The following is a 13,977-nucleotide window of genomic DNA, read 5'->3' as shown; positions in this document are numbered from 1 at the left end:
ACTTACTCTGTGCACTCAGATCGGGCAAACAGGAAAACAAGCTTTTCAATTTCAGCACTGACTCCAAAAAAAAAAAAAAAAAAAAAAGCTCCAAAAAGCCTTAATAAGACATGCCTCCTCAATTACTGTAATTTATGTTCGTGACTTCTCGAGAAATTATGGGAAGCAACATAAAAGATTGATGAGCAGCCTGTCATCTTCCCCTCACATCCACTGCAGAGCACAAGTCTAGCAGGAACAGCCTCTCCTCTGTCGACTGGCTGCAAACACAAAGCACTCGCCCTAATGAAAAGAACATGATGCAAACAGGCAGCTCTGAGCTGTATCTTTGTGAAACAGCACCCAGAGAGGCCATCATCTAATCCTGCTATTTATTATCCCTCAATTTGGAGACGAGGTGAGAGAGGAGGGCCTCTCCTCAAAAAGAAAAAAAGACAAATGCGTTGAGCACAGTGTAACTTATTATAGTAAAAAAAAAAAAAAAAAAAAGAAGTCTGTGAGAGAAAAAAAAAAACGGCGGCGTTCTAGAAATAAAAAATACGACTTGGGTGGCCTTTCTTCGACCGGCTTCATTCAGCAGAGCTTTGATGTGCCCGCTCCCCCCTGCCTCTCCTTTTAGGAACCACAGCAGCCCACCGAGGAGAAAAGTGGCTGATATTGTCCTAAAGATGCCCCTTCACATGAATAATGATATTATGCTGACCACAAAGGTTGCCTTCAGTTAATTAGAGGTGAACCATCGCTCATTTCACGCGCTCTCCCCCTCTTTTTAGTTTATGCAGCCATGCAGGCTGCTGAAATTTAACCTGTAGCCGTATGTCCCCTTAAGGACAGAACAAAAATAAATACAGAAAATATTGTTTTCAGCAGCACCATGACTCTTATTGTATGTTTGTATTGGGCTTTTTGTATCGAAAGGATCACAAAGGAAATAAGCTCTTGGTTTTCTTTTGCTCATCTCCTTTGCGATTATACCTGGCTGTAGTGACGAAGTGCCAATGTAACTCTGCTCAGTCCTATCGCCACAATAAATCCAATCCAGTTTAATTCAGACACACGTTGTAGACAGTGACACACACACTACCATGGCTCCTGAAGTCCTCCTCAAAGTAGTCTCTGTTCAGGGCAAACTCCGGCTCTTCTGTGTAACTGTATAGCTCTGCAGAAAACAGGAAACAAATTGATAAAAGGTTTTCCGGTCTAACTGATTAGCTTTATATATGTGCAAAAAAAAAAGAAAGTAATGTGAAGGTTTTAAAGTCTAGCTCAAAAGGGAGTCAAAGGAAGCACAAATGCTGTAAGATGCTAATAAGAAGAATGAATGTCTTCTGATGAGGAATGTTGGATGTTTAATGCTGATACAACAGAGGAAGTGCTGGTTGTGTCGCTCCGTCGTCGCTTTGGACTTTTGAAGCTTTTGCTTGTTTTGCACCAGACTTTAGAAGAAAAAAAAAAGAGGCAGCTACCAAAAGGATGTAAATTGATAAAGGCATTTGGGACATTTCGTTAGTGAAATGTTAGAGAAGGGAAGGGGTGAATATAACTTGCTTCCATTGGCCGCTGGACAGAAAGTCTAGCATCAAGGTCCCCCGTTTTTTTGTGTGTTTCCCCCCCATTAGGCCATTTTGGCTGTCTTTGACAGAACATGGGGGATTTGGTAAATTTGGCAGTCTTTGGAAATCTCTGATAAAGGGTCTGCAGATGCTCTAGGTCAGGGGTGTCCAAACTTTTCAGACAGAGGAACTCGAGGGCCAAAGAACTAACATAATTTTCTTTTTAAAACAAAAAAGTTATGTTAATTTTTTACCTGCTCTACAAAATGTAATCATTTTAATTAAATAAATTAGTCAGATTTTTGTAGGAAGTGAATGTGTAAATTATTGTAGATCCAAAATTTTAAAAAGGTTTTGCTCATTTGTTGTATTCATCCAGCTAAATATTTTTTAATAATTTAATGTGACTAGCAATAATAAACAGAACTCTTTTTGGTCTAGCAATATAAGAACAGGATTTGGGTCAGTCGTTCTTTGAAACACTTGCTGTAATCAGCCAATTTTAATAATTCAATTCAAAGCAGATTTTAATGCACCAAAGTCTGCATTTGAGTAATTAAATGTCATTAAATAGATGTTACTATGAAATTAAACAGAATGTCAAAAGTATGTTTATTAAAAGATGAATACTTTGTGTTGTACCCAATATATTTAATTGTAGGATTTTCCAATTATAATTTTGGCCTAATTAAAAACTAAAATCTTCCATCTGCATCAGGCACCTGTACTGGTGGACCAAATCTTTATTGAAATGCAGTTTTTTTTTGGGGGGGGGGGGGGGGGAGGGGGGGGGGAGGGGGGGGGCTCCCAGAGTCAGTACAGGCCACAAATGGCTCCTAGGCCACACTTTGGACATGACTGCTTTAGGGAGAACACAGAACCTGTTATTGCCAGCTATTAATGCTAACCTTGCTAATCATGTTAATGAATCTGACAACGAGATTCACTGAATTTTGAGTCCACACCTTATCTAACATTCAAAGTAAGATGGTTTATTTTAATTAAAGATTCATCTTGTAAAAACATTTAAAAATTCTTTAAAGGACAAAGAAAATACACCCAGAAAGATGGACAAAGAAATACATCAGATTACAAGAAATATTCATTACAATAACATTAAGCATTGGGTTATACAGTTTATATAAAAACACAAAGAGACCTTTTGATGGGGGCTATCAAATGATTATTACATTAGTTATAAGTTATCGCATGTATAAACAAAGAAAACAAGGTTAGCATATGCACAGAATGCACACAGTTAGCATAGCGACATAGTCAATGGAAATTAAAAGGACCATAGACATGTATTTTGAACATAAGAAGAAAACATAAACCACATTTAAAACAATGTACACCAAGATAGTGTTCACATAGTCCATTTTGAGCCTGAAAAGAACTTTGCACCAAGTGCGATAAGCAGATATGAACTTGGTTGTGGAGCTACAAACCAGATCTACTGGCATCATCTTTCACGTGTAAGATTGAATGTATACTTAGGATATTTATTCATTATAATTTAATTATAACATCGTATATACGAGCCCATATGTCTGTGGGCTCTGTTGCTGCCCCTTGTTTACTCGTGGCGTGCATGCACAATATCCTACTTCTGGTTACGTGCTTTTGTTATAGTAAATATTCACAAAACAATTATGGCAAAGACAAAATGCAAAACACAAAAATAAAATATAATGAATCAACAGGGTGCAATAATTTAATCGGAAAACCTTTATTTGCAACCAGAGAGAGCTACTGGTGTAGAAATGCGTAAAGTCTAGGCCCCTTTAAATAACTTTCTGACAGCAAAAAATGACAGGCCTCTATGAAGTGCCCCTTTGACTGGCCCAAAATATTTGCAGCTTGAATTGGTGTTAAATGGTGGAAATTGGCTTTTCAGCTGATCCATGTGGATTTTTCTAAATCCTCTAAACTAAGATCATGCTTACCAGCGTCTGCTATAAAGGAGGTAGAAACTGCTCATAGGGACTCCATAAAACCCCATGATCAGCAGTGTTAATCGCATTTAACTCCTGTCAAAACCTAACTCTGTTCAGTTTAAACCAGATTAATTACATAGTGTCAATCAAGAACAAAGGATGTTGGGGCAGAAAAGAAAAGAAATTACTTTTTTATTATTAGACCTATCTTGCTGACTCGATAATGTCTGCACTAAAAAACCCTGAACCCCCCTAAAGTGAAATAAGCCATTGTTGTCTTAAGTTGAGGAGTAATGGTTCAAACGAAAGCTTTAGTTGTCCCTCTGACAGATAAAACTTAATTTCTAACATCCCTAATAAGAAATGTTTCCCCATCTTTAGCTCGACCACATCCATCTCCGCTGTTGGTCTTTGATAGTCTCCAAAAAAACCAAAGCAGGATTCATCCTTCACGGTAAACTGAAGAAACTAGGTTCAACTCGGTGGTACAACTGACCTAAAACTTACATGGGTACGAGACAAAGCTTCTCAAGTCTTTGAGACAGGCTAATTAGACCAGGCTTTGAATCAAAAGGGAACAACTGGTCCTGGCTGGATTGGTGTTTAAGAGGAAGACTCCCAACAGCAACAAACGTAAAAGGCCTCAGCCTCTGTCTATCACATCTTTTTTGTGGACATCCATCCATTAGACACACTCTTGCACATCTCCTTCTGGTCTCAGAGCACTCTTCACTCTCTGACCCTGAGGATATGAGCTGCTGTGACTGACTGCATGCTCACAAGGGTGACTAAGACTCTAGCCAGCTGTCCGCCGTCTGCCATTCATCACGGGGATAATCATCATGACTCAAAATCAAACACATACAAACCACAAGTTGGTGCTGATAGCAACCTAAATTAGGCACTCAAAATTAACTCTCACATACTGGCTCGGTTAGAAATACTTTGGATATTGTTTGACTCCTATATTCTTCATGTTGTTTGTTTGTACACAGCCCTCATTGGCATCCCTGATACACATGTAGAAAATGGCTCCAAAAACTACTACTGGCATAAACTTGTCCTTATCTACTGGCAGAGCAAAGATGAAAAGTCCAAAACAGCTGAACTGCGATAAAGAAATGCTGGACGCGAGGACATAAGGCTATCTTAATCACAATTCAGTGAGGAAGAGGATGGCAAAGACGGTCAAAATAAATCTGATCTGCTGAATATATTGTAGTTCGCAAAGTGTAGCTTACCTGGTTAAAACACTCTGCTTGTATTTCAGAGGTCCCAAGTTTTCTTCTAGCTCATGCAATAGTGGGAGAGTTGCAGCAAAGAGTGGCATGTTGGGTTCATTAAGTATCCATAGACTTTAGGTTCACGCACATTGTTACCAAGGGACCCAATAATTCAGAAGGGTGCAGAGTTCAGATTACAGTGGCCATAAAAAAAAACTGGTCAGTGTGCAGAAGATGTAGAGGTTTAATAGTTAAGGGAAAGTTCAGCAAACTTTTAGTCCTACCTGAAAGCTCAGCTGTGAGTGTGTCCGAGTCTCCATACTCAAACTCCAGGTTTGGAGACTCCATGGAGCTCTGACGAGAAGAACAAAAGACATAATATTAGCACATTTTTAATCATTCTGAACTGTAATCTATCACTCTAAGCCTTAAACGCACGTACGCAACATAGACAGATATTGGTCAGATAGCGGTATCATTGTATAACAAAGGTGTTTTTTTTTTAACTACTGATTAAAAACCACTTAAATATTCCATCATACAGTCCCTGAGTGTTGGAAGTTTTATCCGGTTGTTTGAACAACATAAAAGGCTGCCCCTCTCCCACCTGTTTTAGCACAACGCTGGAAAGAAAAGCAGGAAGAGTCAGGTCACAGCTAACACAGTTTCCAAGCTACAGTTAGTACGCTTCGAGTCGTCCGTCTGTGAAACAACCAAACTCAAGCTAGCTAACCGAGCAGATTTTCTGACTAATCAACCAGCTAGTGCTAATTTGTTAAGACTCCAAGTGTTACTCTACAAAGAGCACAAATGTGAGATTGTTCAATGCTCTGTGCAATGAGCATTCCTCGTCTCTCTCTTCTCCCTTTATGTCCAATTACTGCAAATAATTCATTAGAAAAAATGCATTTAAGTGCACCCTTTACAGTTACTGGTACACTGCTAACACTGATGCATATTCTAGCTTGCTAGGAAGTGGTTTTGCGTCTAAAGTTCATCTTCCAGCTGTACAGAAGAATTCCCTGTGCACTGGCACTCTTGAGGCCTACAGTTTCCAGTAGTATATAGTTGCAGACTCTCAACACCATCCCAACATTATGAGAGTGCTAGAAGTAGGTGTCACAATTATGAGTGGTTTAGGAATTAATAATCATCTTTTTATTTATGATTGTAAAGTCCATTCCAATTACATTTAATCTGCGTTTTTAACCCATTTCTTAGGGAGCAGTAGGCTGCCACTGTGTAGTGTCCAAGGAGCATTCTGGGACTAGGGGTCTTCCTCAGGGACTCAGAGTGACGGTTTCTGGGATTCAAACCAGGGAACTTACAGCTTTCCCATAATGCAAATGCTCTGCCATAAGCACCAGGCCACCGTAACCCTTATTACTAAAGGACAGAAGATAAAGAATATACAAACAGGAAAAATAGCCAGAAAACAAGACATTAAAAAAAATTAACAAATTAACCCTAAACGGTTACTTACATTAAAATCTAACTTTAATGGGGCATAGCGTAAGTTTCAAAATTTTGCAGATGTCTGCCCCCTCTGGCAACAAGTTGAAATTACATCAGTTGTGCACGTACATGGGAGAAGAGGAAAAGCATCAGCCGCTGTGACTACACAGGTCTGAGGTAAGAAAGCTATAAATGTCTCGCTAATACATCAATTAAAAGGCGGAGACTCAACAAAGTAGCCAGGTAAACGAGAGCGTGAGGCGCGTCAAACCAGCACGGGCGCCCAGAGAGCTCAGCCCCAATCATTCTCATCAAACTGCCTAATAGAGCCTATAGAAAGAAAATAATTAATATTTAACTTCAAGGTGCACTATGCACCATGGGTAAGGTGGCATTTATGAGTTTATTCTGTTGTGTAAGTCATATGTTAATAGCAGGAGACGTCAGCCAGATGAGTGTGTATGTACGTTCTTAAACTTTTGTCTTCCATGTGACTTCATCTGGGTCTTTAATTGGTAAAAGAACTGAACTTATATAGCGCTTTTCCAGTCATACTGACCACCCAAAGCACTGTACACCAGAGCCACATTCACCCAATCGCACTCACTATGGTGCACACATTCATACACCGATATGCAGCTCGGTAGGCAACTTGGGGTTAAGTGCCTTGCCCAAGGGTACATCGACATGATAGGGGGAAGGTGGAATTGATCCCACAACCTTCCGATTGCAAGACTCAACCCATCAAGCCACATTCGTCTATGGCCGATCGTTGGTTTTTGTGTCATTCTTCATCCAATCAGATGAATTCCTGATACCTATCGATCAAAGTCACACCCCTGGAAGCCAAGATGTCCAGTGACGAATGTCAGACAACGCCAACGACAACACCAGGACAAAAATGCTGGCAGCAAGAGAACATTCGGTCAGTTATTTAAAAGGCTTTGGCTGGAGGAAAAAAGGTGTTAAAGGAACTATCCCTGGTCCTGCACAAATTCAAACCATGAGTGAGGAGAACAGTTAAGTATGAACGTTAAGCCCCACACCCAACTGTTTTTTAGCCAATGAGAAACCCTTGACATGCACGGGTCTAAACATGTGGCCCAAGCTCGTGCACAATCCTCCGGAGGAAACGAGTCTTAATGAGGGACTTTTCTTAGTTTTCCCTGACACAAATAGCTACGTCTTGGGTAAAGGGTATTTTCCTATGGGAATGGTCAACACTTACATGCACGCCATGCTGTTCTGTTTACATACCCGGTCATTCATGCCGTGGAAGAGTTGCTGCTTAGCGATAGCTCCGCACCTCTTTGTGCCATTAGCAGAAGAGAAGAGTCGCCAGAGGTCGTCCCCAGTTAGCAGCTTATTCCTACTAAATAGGCCTGGACTCGATCGATTGCGCAATCAGTCAGTCAATTGTTGAATTATTAAATTCTTAACTCGGCAATATATCAAGATTTTAAAATAGAGATTTGTTAAAATAGGACTATATTATGCATCAGAATTGTACTTTTATATATTGCAGTGGGTTATTTTTCAGCTGTTTCTCATATTTATCTACAGCTGTTAAAAGAAGTGTACCTGTGAGACATTTGGGATAAAGGTTTGATTCTGAGATGCCTTTTTATAATTACTTTATGAAAAGAAGAACACTTTGAGATAAATACTGTATATCAGCAATCAGCCTAAAAGTATCAAGATATTATTTTTGGTCCATATCACCCAACCCTACCGGACCAACCAGAGTTAAAAATCCAGCGGCAGGCCAGTGACCCTGAACAGATTTATGGTCAAGGAGAGTTCAGTGGCGTACTGTAATCTCCTACTTCTAGTGCGCTCCCCCCATTTTTTTATTTTTTTTAAATCACCAGCCTCCACTGCATTCCCACTGTATAATTTAGTTAAAATATTCTTTTCCTCACAACTTTATAAGTGACACATTCATATGTAGCCAATATTGTCAATAGTAGGATAATTTCCTTCATATTACAAAAGGTAGCTGACTTCCATTGTCCCAAGATTATGCACACTTTTATTTTGCATATTTGTGTCCACATAAACATTACATACACACACATTATCTTCTTCTGGCTCATTTTGTTTCCTCATTCTGATGTTCAGGTTATTATTATTGGCCGTTCCAGCTCCAGGCAGCTCTGATTAGTGCATTTTGCATATATTGCCTTAGATCCTCTCCCGGCAGTTTACAGGTGCTGTCTACGGGGGACACGCAGCTCCTGAATTAATCAGCCTATAATTGAACGGTTACAGGAGCCTCAAAGTGGTCTGGTGTTGCAGCAAAGAGCAGCGGCACTGCAGCAGTGAGAGAAGAGGAGAGAGGATAGAAGGCGCATACGGGCAAATATAGCCCCCTCTGTTTTAGAGAGGATTAGCTCCTCTGGTAAGGCAGGGGGTCCCTCTTGACGTCAGCCGTAGCCTTACTGTTTGACTAACATTTGAGACTGAAAAAAAAAAGATCAGCATCTCCATGGAACTGCAATAAATCCCTTTCCATTTAAAATGGGTATAAATTTTACCTTAAGGACAAGAAAGAAAAGGTTTCAAGAAGTTTGAATTGAAAGGTGGTTTCTAACGAGTAGGCAGGTGTGCAATGAGGAAATGCATCCTTCTCTAATTAGCAGGGAAACAGGTTGTGCAAGACATATCAAGACATGACAAAGGAAGTCAACACTGGAAAGTAAACAACATGTAACCATAATAATCAGAATTAGCTGCACTGAAGCTTTTACATTATTCGCCGAGCCATAAAACAACAACAAAAAAAAGAGGGGAGACACCATTGTGACTGCTAGATTAATAAAGAAAGTCTAATTTTATGCCAATGAGGATTAAAGACAATCCTGGCGTCACCTGAAGACCAAGCTCTGAGTGTGAGCTGTATTTAACCCAATGAAAACAATCCCTGACGGGCCCAGCCCAGATCCGCAAATAAGGATGTGCTGTCTGACTCAGCCGTCCTGGTTGAATAACCGTCTGTTAGCATTTATTAACAGGAAATACACACTGACACTCGGTGAGCATCACCAGCATAGCGCATGACATCGGCGGGCTAGGGAAGCAATTCAATTCACATTCAATACAATAAAACTTTATTTGTCCCTGAGGGGCACAGTGAAGCAAATACGCTCACCAAAGAAAACGCAAAAATGAACATGCATTATTCAAAAAACAAACACTAAGGACAGATAGCAGACAAGGATCACCCCATAAGCAAGCTATAGTTGTCTTAAAGTAGTTCTTCTAACAGACGAGGAGTCTTTACGCAAACGCTGTGGAGGGATTCTGGTCCAAACCCTGTAGAGTCGCTTTAATTCAGCCATATTGGAGGGTTTGCAGGCATGAACAGCCTGTTCAAGGTCACGCCACAGCATCTTAGTCTGTTTTAAGTCCAAACTTTGATTAGGCCACTCCAAAACCCTCACTTTAATTTTTAGTTTTTAGCCAGTCAGAGGTGGACCTGATGGCGTGCTTTGGATCATTATCCCGCTCAATAACCCATGTGTGCTTGAGCTTAAGGTCACAAACTAGTGGCTGCAAACTCTCTTTCGGGCTTTTCCGCTCGAGACCAGAACTCATGGTTCAATCAGTTATGTCAAATCCTCCAGAACCTGAAACAGCATACAGCCCCAGACCATCACATGACTACCACCATGTTTGGACAGTAGCTGTGCCACACAAACGGGGTTTGGTTAAATATTGAATAAGATTAAATTACACATATCTGGAGCCTAATTGATAATTAGGTGGCTTCCGAAGGCAATGTGTTCTGCTGGAATTTAATTAAGACAAAAACGGGCTTGGACACCACATGCTTCAACGCTAAACTGTTTCTCAGAGTACAGACAGTAATAGACTTATCTGCAGCAGGTAAGATGACTAGTTAAAACCTTTCAACAGAACCCCCACGATGAAAAATCTGAACTATCCCTTTAAATATCTGAACAAGACAGAGAACTTTCCTCTATTTGCCTAAACTCCATTTCCCTGTTGTTCTTCATCCTGTCTTCTTATCTGCCACACAGATAACAGACCAGCAGAAACAATAAATAATTTCCACACAGCCACCAATCAGGTCTACATTACATACACAGCGCCCAGTAGCATCTAAACAACTTTTTTGCCACCAGTGGCCTTTATTGAACAGTAAGTTGGTAGGAAAGAGGGTGGAAAGCACATGGTGCGCCTGCTCGACCAACGTGGCGCCCCCATTTAAACACAGCTTTGACAATAAATGCTTTCAACGCCAGAACCATGGAGCCGGCACCGCCATCAGCCAACCCCCTCATCTGCCCTGGCTGTCCCAGAATCCTGCTCTCCAAGCATTGACTGAATGACAACCACAATCTCTAATGTACATGCATCCGGACGCAGCAGCAAATCTCCGTCCTCTTGTTATTTTGTCATGTGGAGGATCACTCATGGGCATAGACTGAACTGTGCTGGCTTGATGAGGACACGGAAGGTAAAGGTCACAGTCAAAATTTCAAGGTTTAGCCCTTACTGCTTTTCAAATTTCCAAAATGCAACTAAAGTGGGTTTCCGGGCATAAACACAACCAAGCAAAGCTGATGCTGGCAAGTCTTTTATTTAATTAAAGTTACCTGTACTCGTCAGACACTTCTTTGAAATCAATTAATCTATCTTTAGAGTTTCTCACCAAGAAAAAAACACCTTATTGACAGTTCTTCCATTAGTTTTGCTTTTTTGTAAATCATTGGTTAATCAAGACATTATCTGCCCTGTAAACGAGCTTCTATATGCACGTCTTTAATGACATCACAAAAGGTATATGGCGTATGACCAGAGACCTCAAACTCATCTAGTTGCGTTTTCTCATGTTTTCACGCATTTTTAGTCATATTCCTCCTTCAAATGGGGTTGCCTGTATTTTGTATTGTGGCAGGTAAAAGTGGAAAATATTTACTTTTATACAAACACGTCTCTAATTGCGAAGTATTGACATTTCTTCCATTTAAATCACGTTTTTCTGACATTTAATTTTTTTTATGTGTTTTATGACCCTTTGCCTCCCTAAAAGTATTTACTTTAAAACAATCTATATTGGAAAATGTGTTTCTAAAATGCTGCATTTTCGCAAATATTTTTGACTTGTTCTTTTTGGCAAATTTTTAAATGTGGCTATTATAAAACAATAAAAAAGAAAACTAAATTAAATCAACCAATAAAGGTTTTTTTTTTTTTTAAATGTTTGAATTTAAATAAAAATAATGTACATAGGCTACATTCACAATGCAGGTCCTGATGCTCAATTCCAATTCTTTGCTGAAATTGGATTTTTTTTTTATTGAGGTGGCCGTTCATACTACTATTAAATGCGACCGTCAAAGCGACACAGATAACAGAAGGAGACGTTACACAGCAGCACGGTTTACTGAAGTAATGGTGAATGTAATTGTTTCTAGAACTGTTCAATTAAGGTTTTGTTTAAACAAATCGTAGGGGGAAAAAAAAAAAAACGCGGATACCGGCCAGCATCTCTCCTTATTATTAGAAAGCGAATGGAAGACGACAATATTAAGACCACATCATAGCAAGACGAAGTAAGATAAGAAGAAAGCAGCAGAGCGATTAACAACGGTCTTTTATGGAGCGCTAACTGCTACTACTGTGTGTCGATGTGTAGTGAGATGCAGGACAGTGACGTAAAAGACGAATGAAATGCGACATGACCGTTCAGAGTGAGGAAGCTTTGAAAAAAAAAATCTGATACGTATCCGAATTAGTAGCATATATGGAAGAGGCAATAATCGGAATTTTTGGGGGGGGGGGGGCGGGGTGAAATGATCGGAAATGGGCTGTTCACACTGCGGTAAAAAAGTCAAATATAGGCAAAATGATCGGATTTGGGTTGCATTCCCTTGCAGTGTGATCGTTACCACAGAAGCAGTTTGTGAAGCGGACCAGGCCAGACTGGAATGCTCATACTGCTTTGTCAAAAAGTTATGATTTCTAAGTTTAAACATTCAGGTGGCGGCCATGGAAGTGCTGCATCATGCACCGCCTCCACAGAGAAATGCTCTCCAAGCACACAGACTTATAGCGAGCCCCCCGAAACCCAAATCTTTGGGAATCTTTGCCGAAATCTCGGAAAAGTTATTTGTCCGCCAAGGTTGGGTACAAAGATCACCTGGATCTCTGTGCCTGTTGTGATGTCATCGACCCAAATGCAAGCAAATCAGCATTAGCAATTTATTTTTTCTTTAATTGTGCTTTTTTACAAACTTTCAAATTGTGGTAAAATCATGTCTTTATGCTGCTGAGGTTTATTTCATTTGTTGGTGGAAAAAAAAATACTTCAGTGAATAGTAGCTTTAAAGCACAATTTTTCATTATGATTCATTAAAATATAACAAAACCTACCCATTATCAGATTTCTTATTTTATTTATTCATTTGTGTAGGCTCCAAATGCCAACCTAAACACGGGGACAGCGATGTCTGGGGCTTATATTTTGTTAGAAACGTGTGTCTGGGGGGGTTGCTGAGTGGTCCTGGCAGCAGCAGCCACATTTCACCACCTGCATGCAGCACCACTGTAGGATTACCGGGTTATTTTTAGGACTCAGCTGCCAAAATAACACATCCCCGTCTGCCCGCATGCCTGCACGCTTTCGAGCCAAGACACTGCATGGATAAAGGACATTCAGCTGATCTAAAACCCCGAAAGCTCCCCAGCAACAACACACACACACCCCTACTACAAGCTGTGACAGCCCCCCCCCCCCCCACACACACACCACCGGTGTACACAAACGCCTCTCGCGTTTACCTCCGACTCTTTCTGCTGATCCTTGAACACATCCCTCCCTTTCGGCCCCGGTCTGTCGCCGCTATCGTTAAGGTTATTAATGATAGGTACCTCCATGTCCTCCGCCTGCATCTTCGTCGCTGCGGCGCGGTTCACTTCCTCCTCGGAGGGTCGTGCATGTCCCGGGGTCCGGGCGGAGAGCCGCGACTGCACCGCGCCTGGAGGAGCAGCTCCACTACACGGCACCAAGTTGAGGCTCTCTCCTCCTCTTTCTGTCTGTTTCTCCTGCTGCGGAGCCCGTTTCCCAAACGAATGTTGTTTGATTCGCCGTCCCCGCGTGTCCCGAGAGGGCGGGGTTACAGTCAGGCGGCGGAGAGATGACCCCCGTTAATGTCAGTGTGCCGGGGAGAAGGTAAATGGCTCACGGCGGCTATTTTCAGAGCCCCGCAAAAGTCTTCAAATTGTTTGAACTTTTTCACGCTGTGTCGCCTTACAAGCCCAAGCAGAACACAACTCTATTGTAGCGCTGGCTGTATACCTTAATATTCTTACAGTTTATCTCTAACACCTTCCAGGGGGGCGGAGTCTTTCTGTTTGACCTCGTCTCTCTCACTCATCTCATCTGTTTACCCGTGTTTCTCTCCGAGATGAAGCCGCCGCCGTTAAATCTTCACCTTTCCTTTTAACATGTGTGGTCCTAGACCAGTGCTGCTGTGTCTGCTCCATCTTCCCAAAACCCCCAGGACTTTGCTTTTGTTGTAAACCAGGGGTTCCCAGAAGTTCTAGCCTTGAACCGACCCGTTTTAACGAGGGCGAGGCTATAAAATCTGTCACAATCTGTTCTTGGAGATGTATTTTACAAACACGCATATCTGAAAGCAAAGCATAAGAGAGAAAAAAAATTAAAACATGGGTTTATGTCATCATAAAGAAAAATAAAACAATTTTCATCACCTGATGATGCTCCTGGATATTGCCTAAAGGAAACAAGCATATTTTGAAATAAACAGGTCAGATCAG

General features: G+C 41.0%; 1 protein-coding gene across 3 annotated transcripts in view; it reads right to left on the bottom strand.

Moving 5' to 3' along the window:
• Nucleotides 1-13,346, bottom strand: part of strip2 (striatin interacting protein 2) — a 35,754-nt gene extending 22,408 nt beyond the window's left edge. Inside the window, exons 1-3 of one of the 3 annotated variants that reach the window (XM_036148923.1) lie at nucleotides 12,979-13,346; nucleotides 4,998-5,067; nucleotides 1,085-1,159 (exon numbers count right to left, since the gene is read on the bottom strand). In XM_036148923.1, the coding sequence (XP_036004816.1) occupies nucleotides 1,085-1,159; nucleotides 4,998-5,067; nucleotides 12,979-13,089 (256 nt within the window). In that variant the 5' untranslated portion in view covers nucleotides 13,090-13,346. The remainder of the gene's footprint in view (nucleotides 1-1,084; nucleotides 1,160-4,997; nucleotides 5,068-12,978) is intronic. The other 2 variants (XM_012873555.3, XM_012873556.3) reach the window with 2 other exon arrangements.
• Nucleotides 13,347-13,977: the final 631 nt, after the last annotated feature.

The sequence above is a fragment of the Fundulus heteroclitus genome, chromosome 17, assembly GCF_011125445.2.
Source record: "Fundulus heteroclitus isolate FHET01 chromosome 17, MU-UCD_Fhet_4.1, whole genome shotgun sequence".
In the NCBI taxonomy this organism is placed as follows: Eukaryota; Metazoa; Chordata; class Actinopteri; order Cyprinodontiformes; family Fundulidae; genus Fundulus; species Fundulus heteroclitus.
The sequence above is the reverse complement of the archived record's forward strand: the minus strand, read 5'-3'. Positions and strand labels throughout refer to the sequence as shown.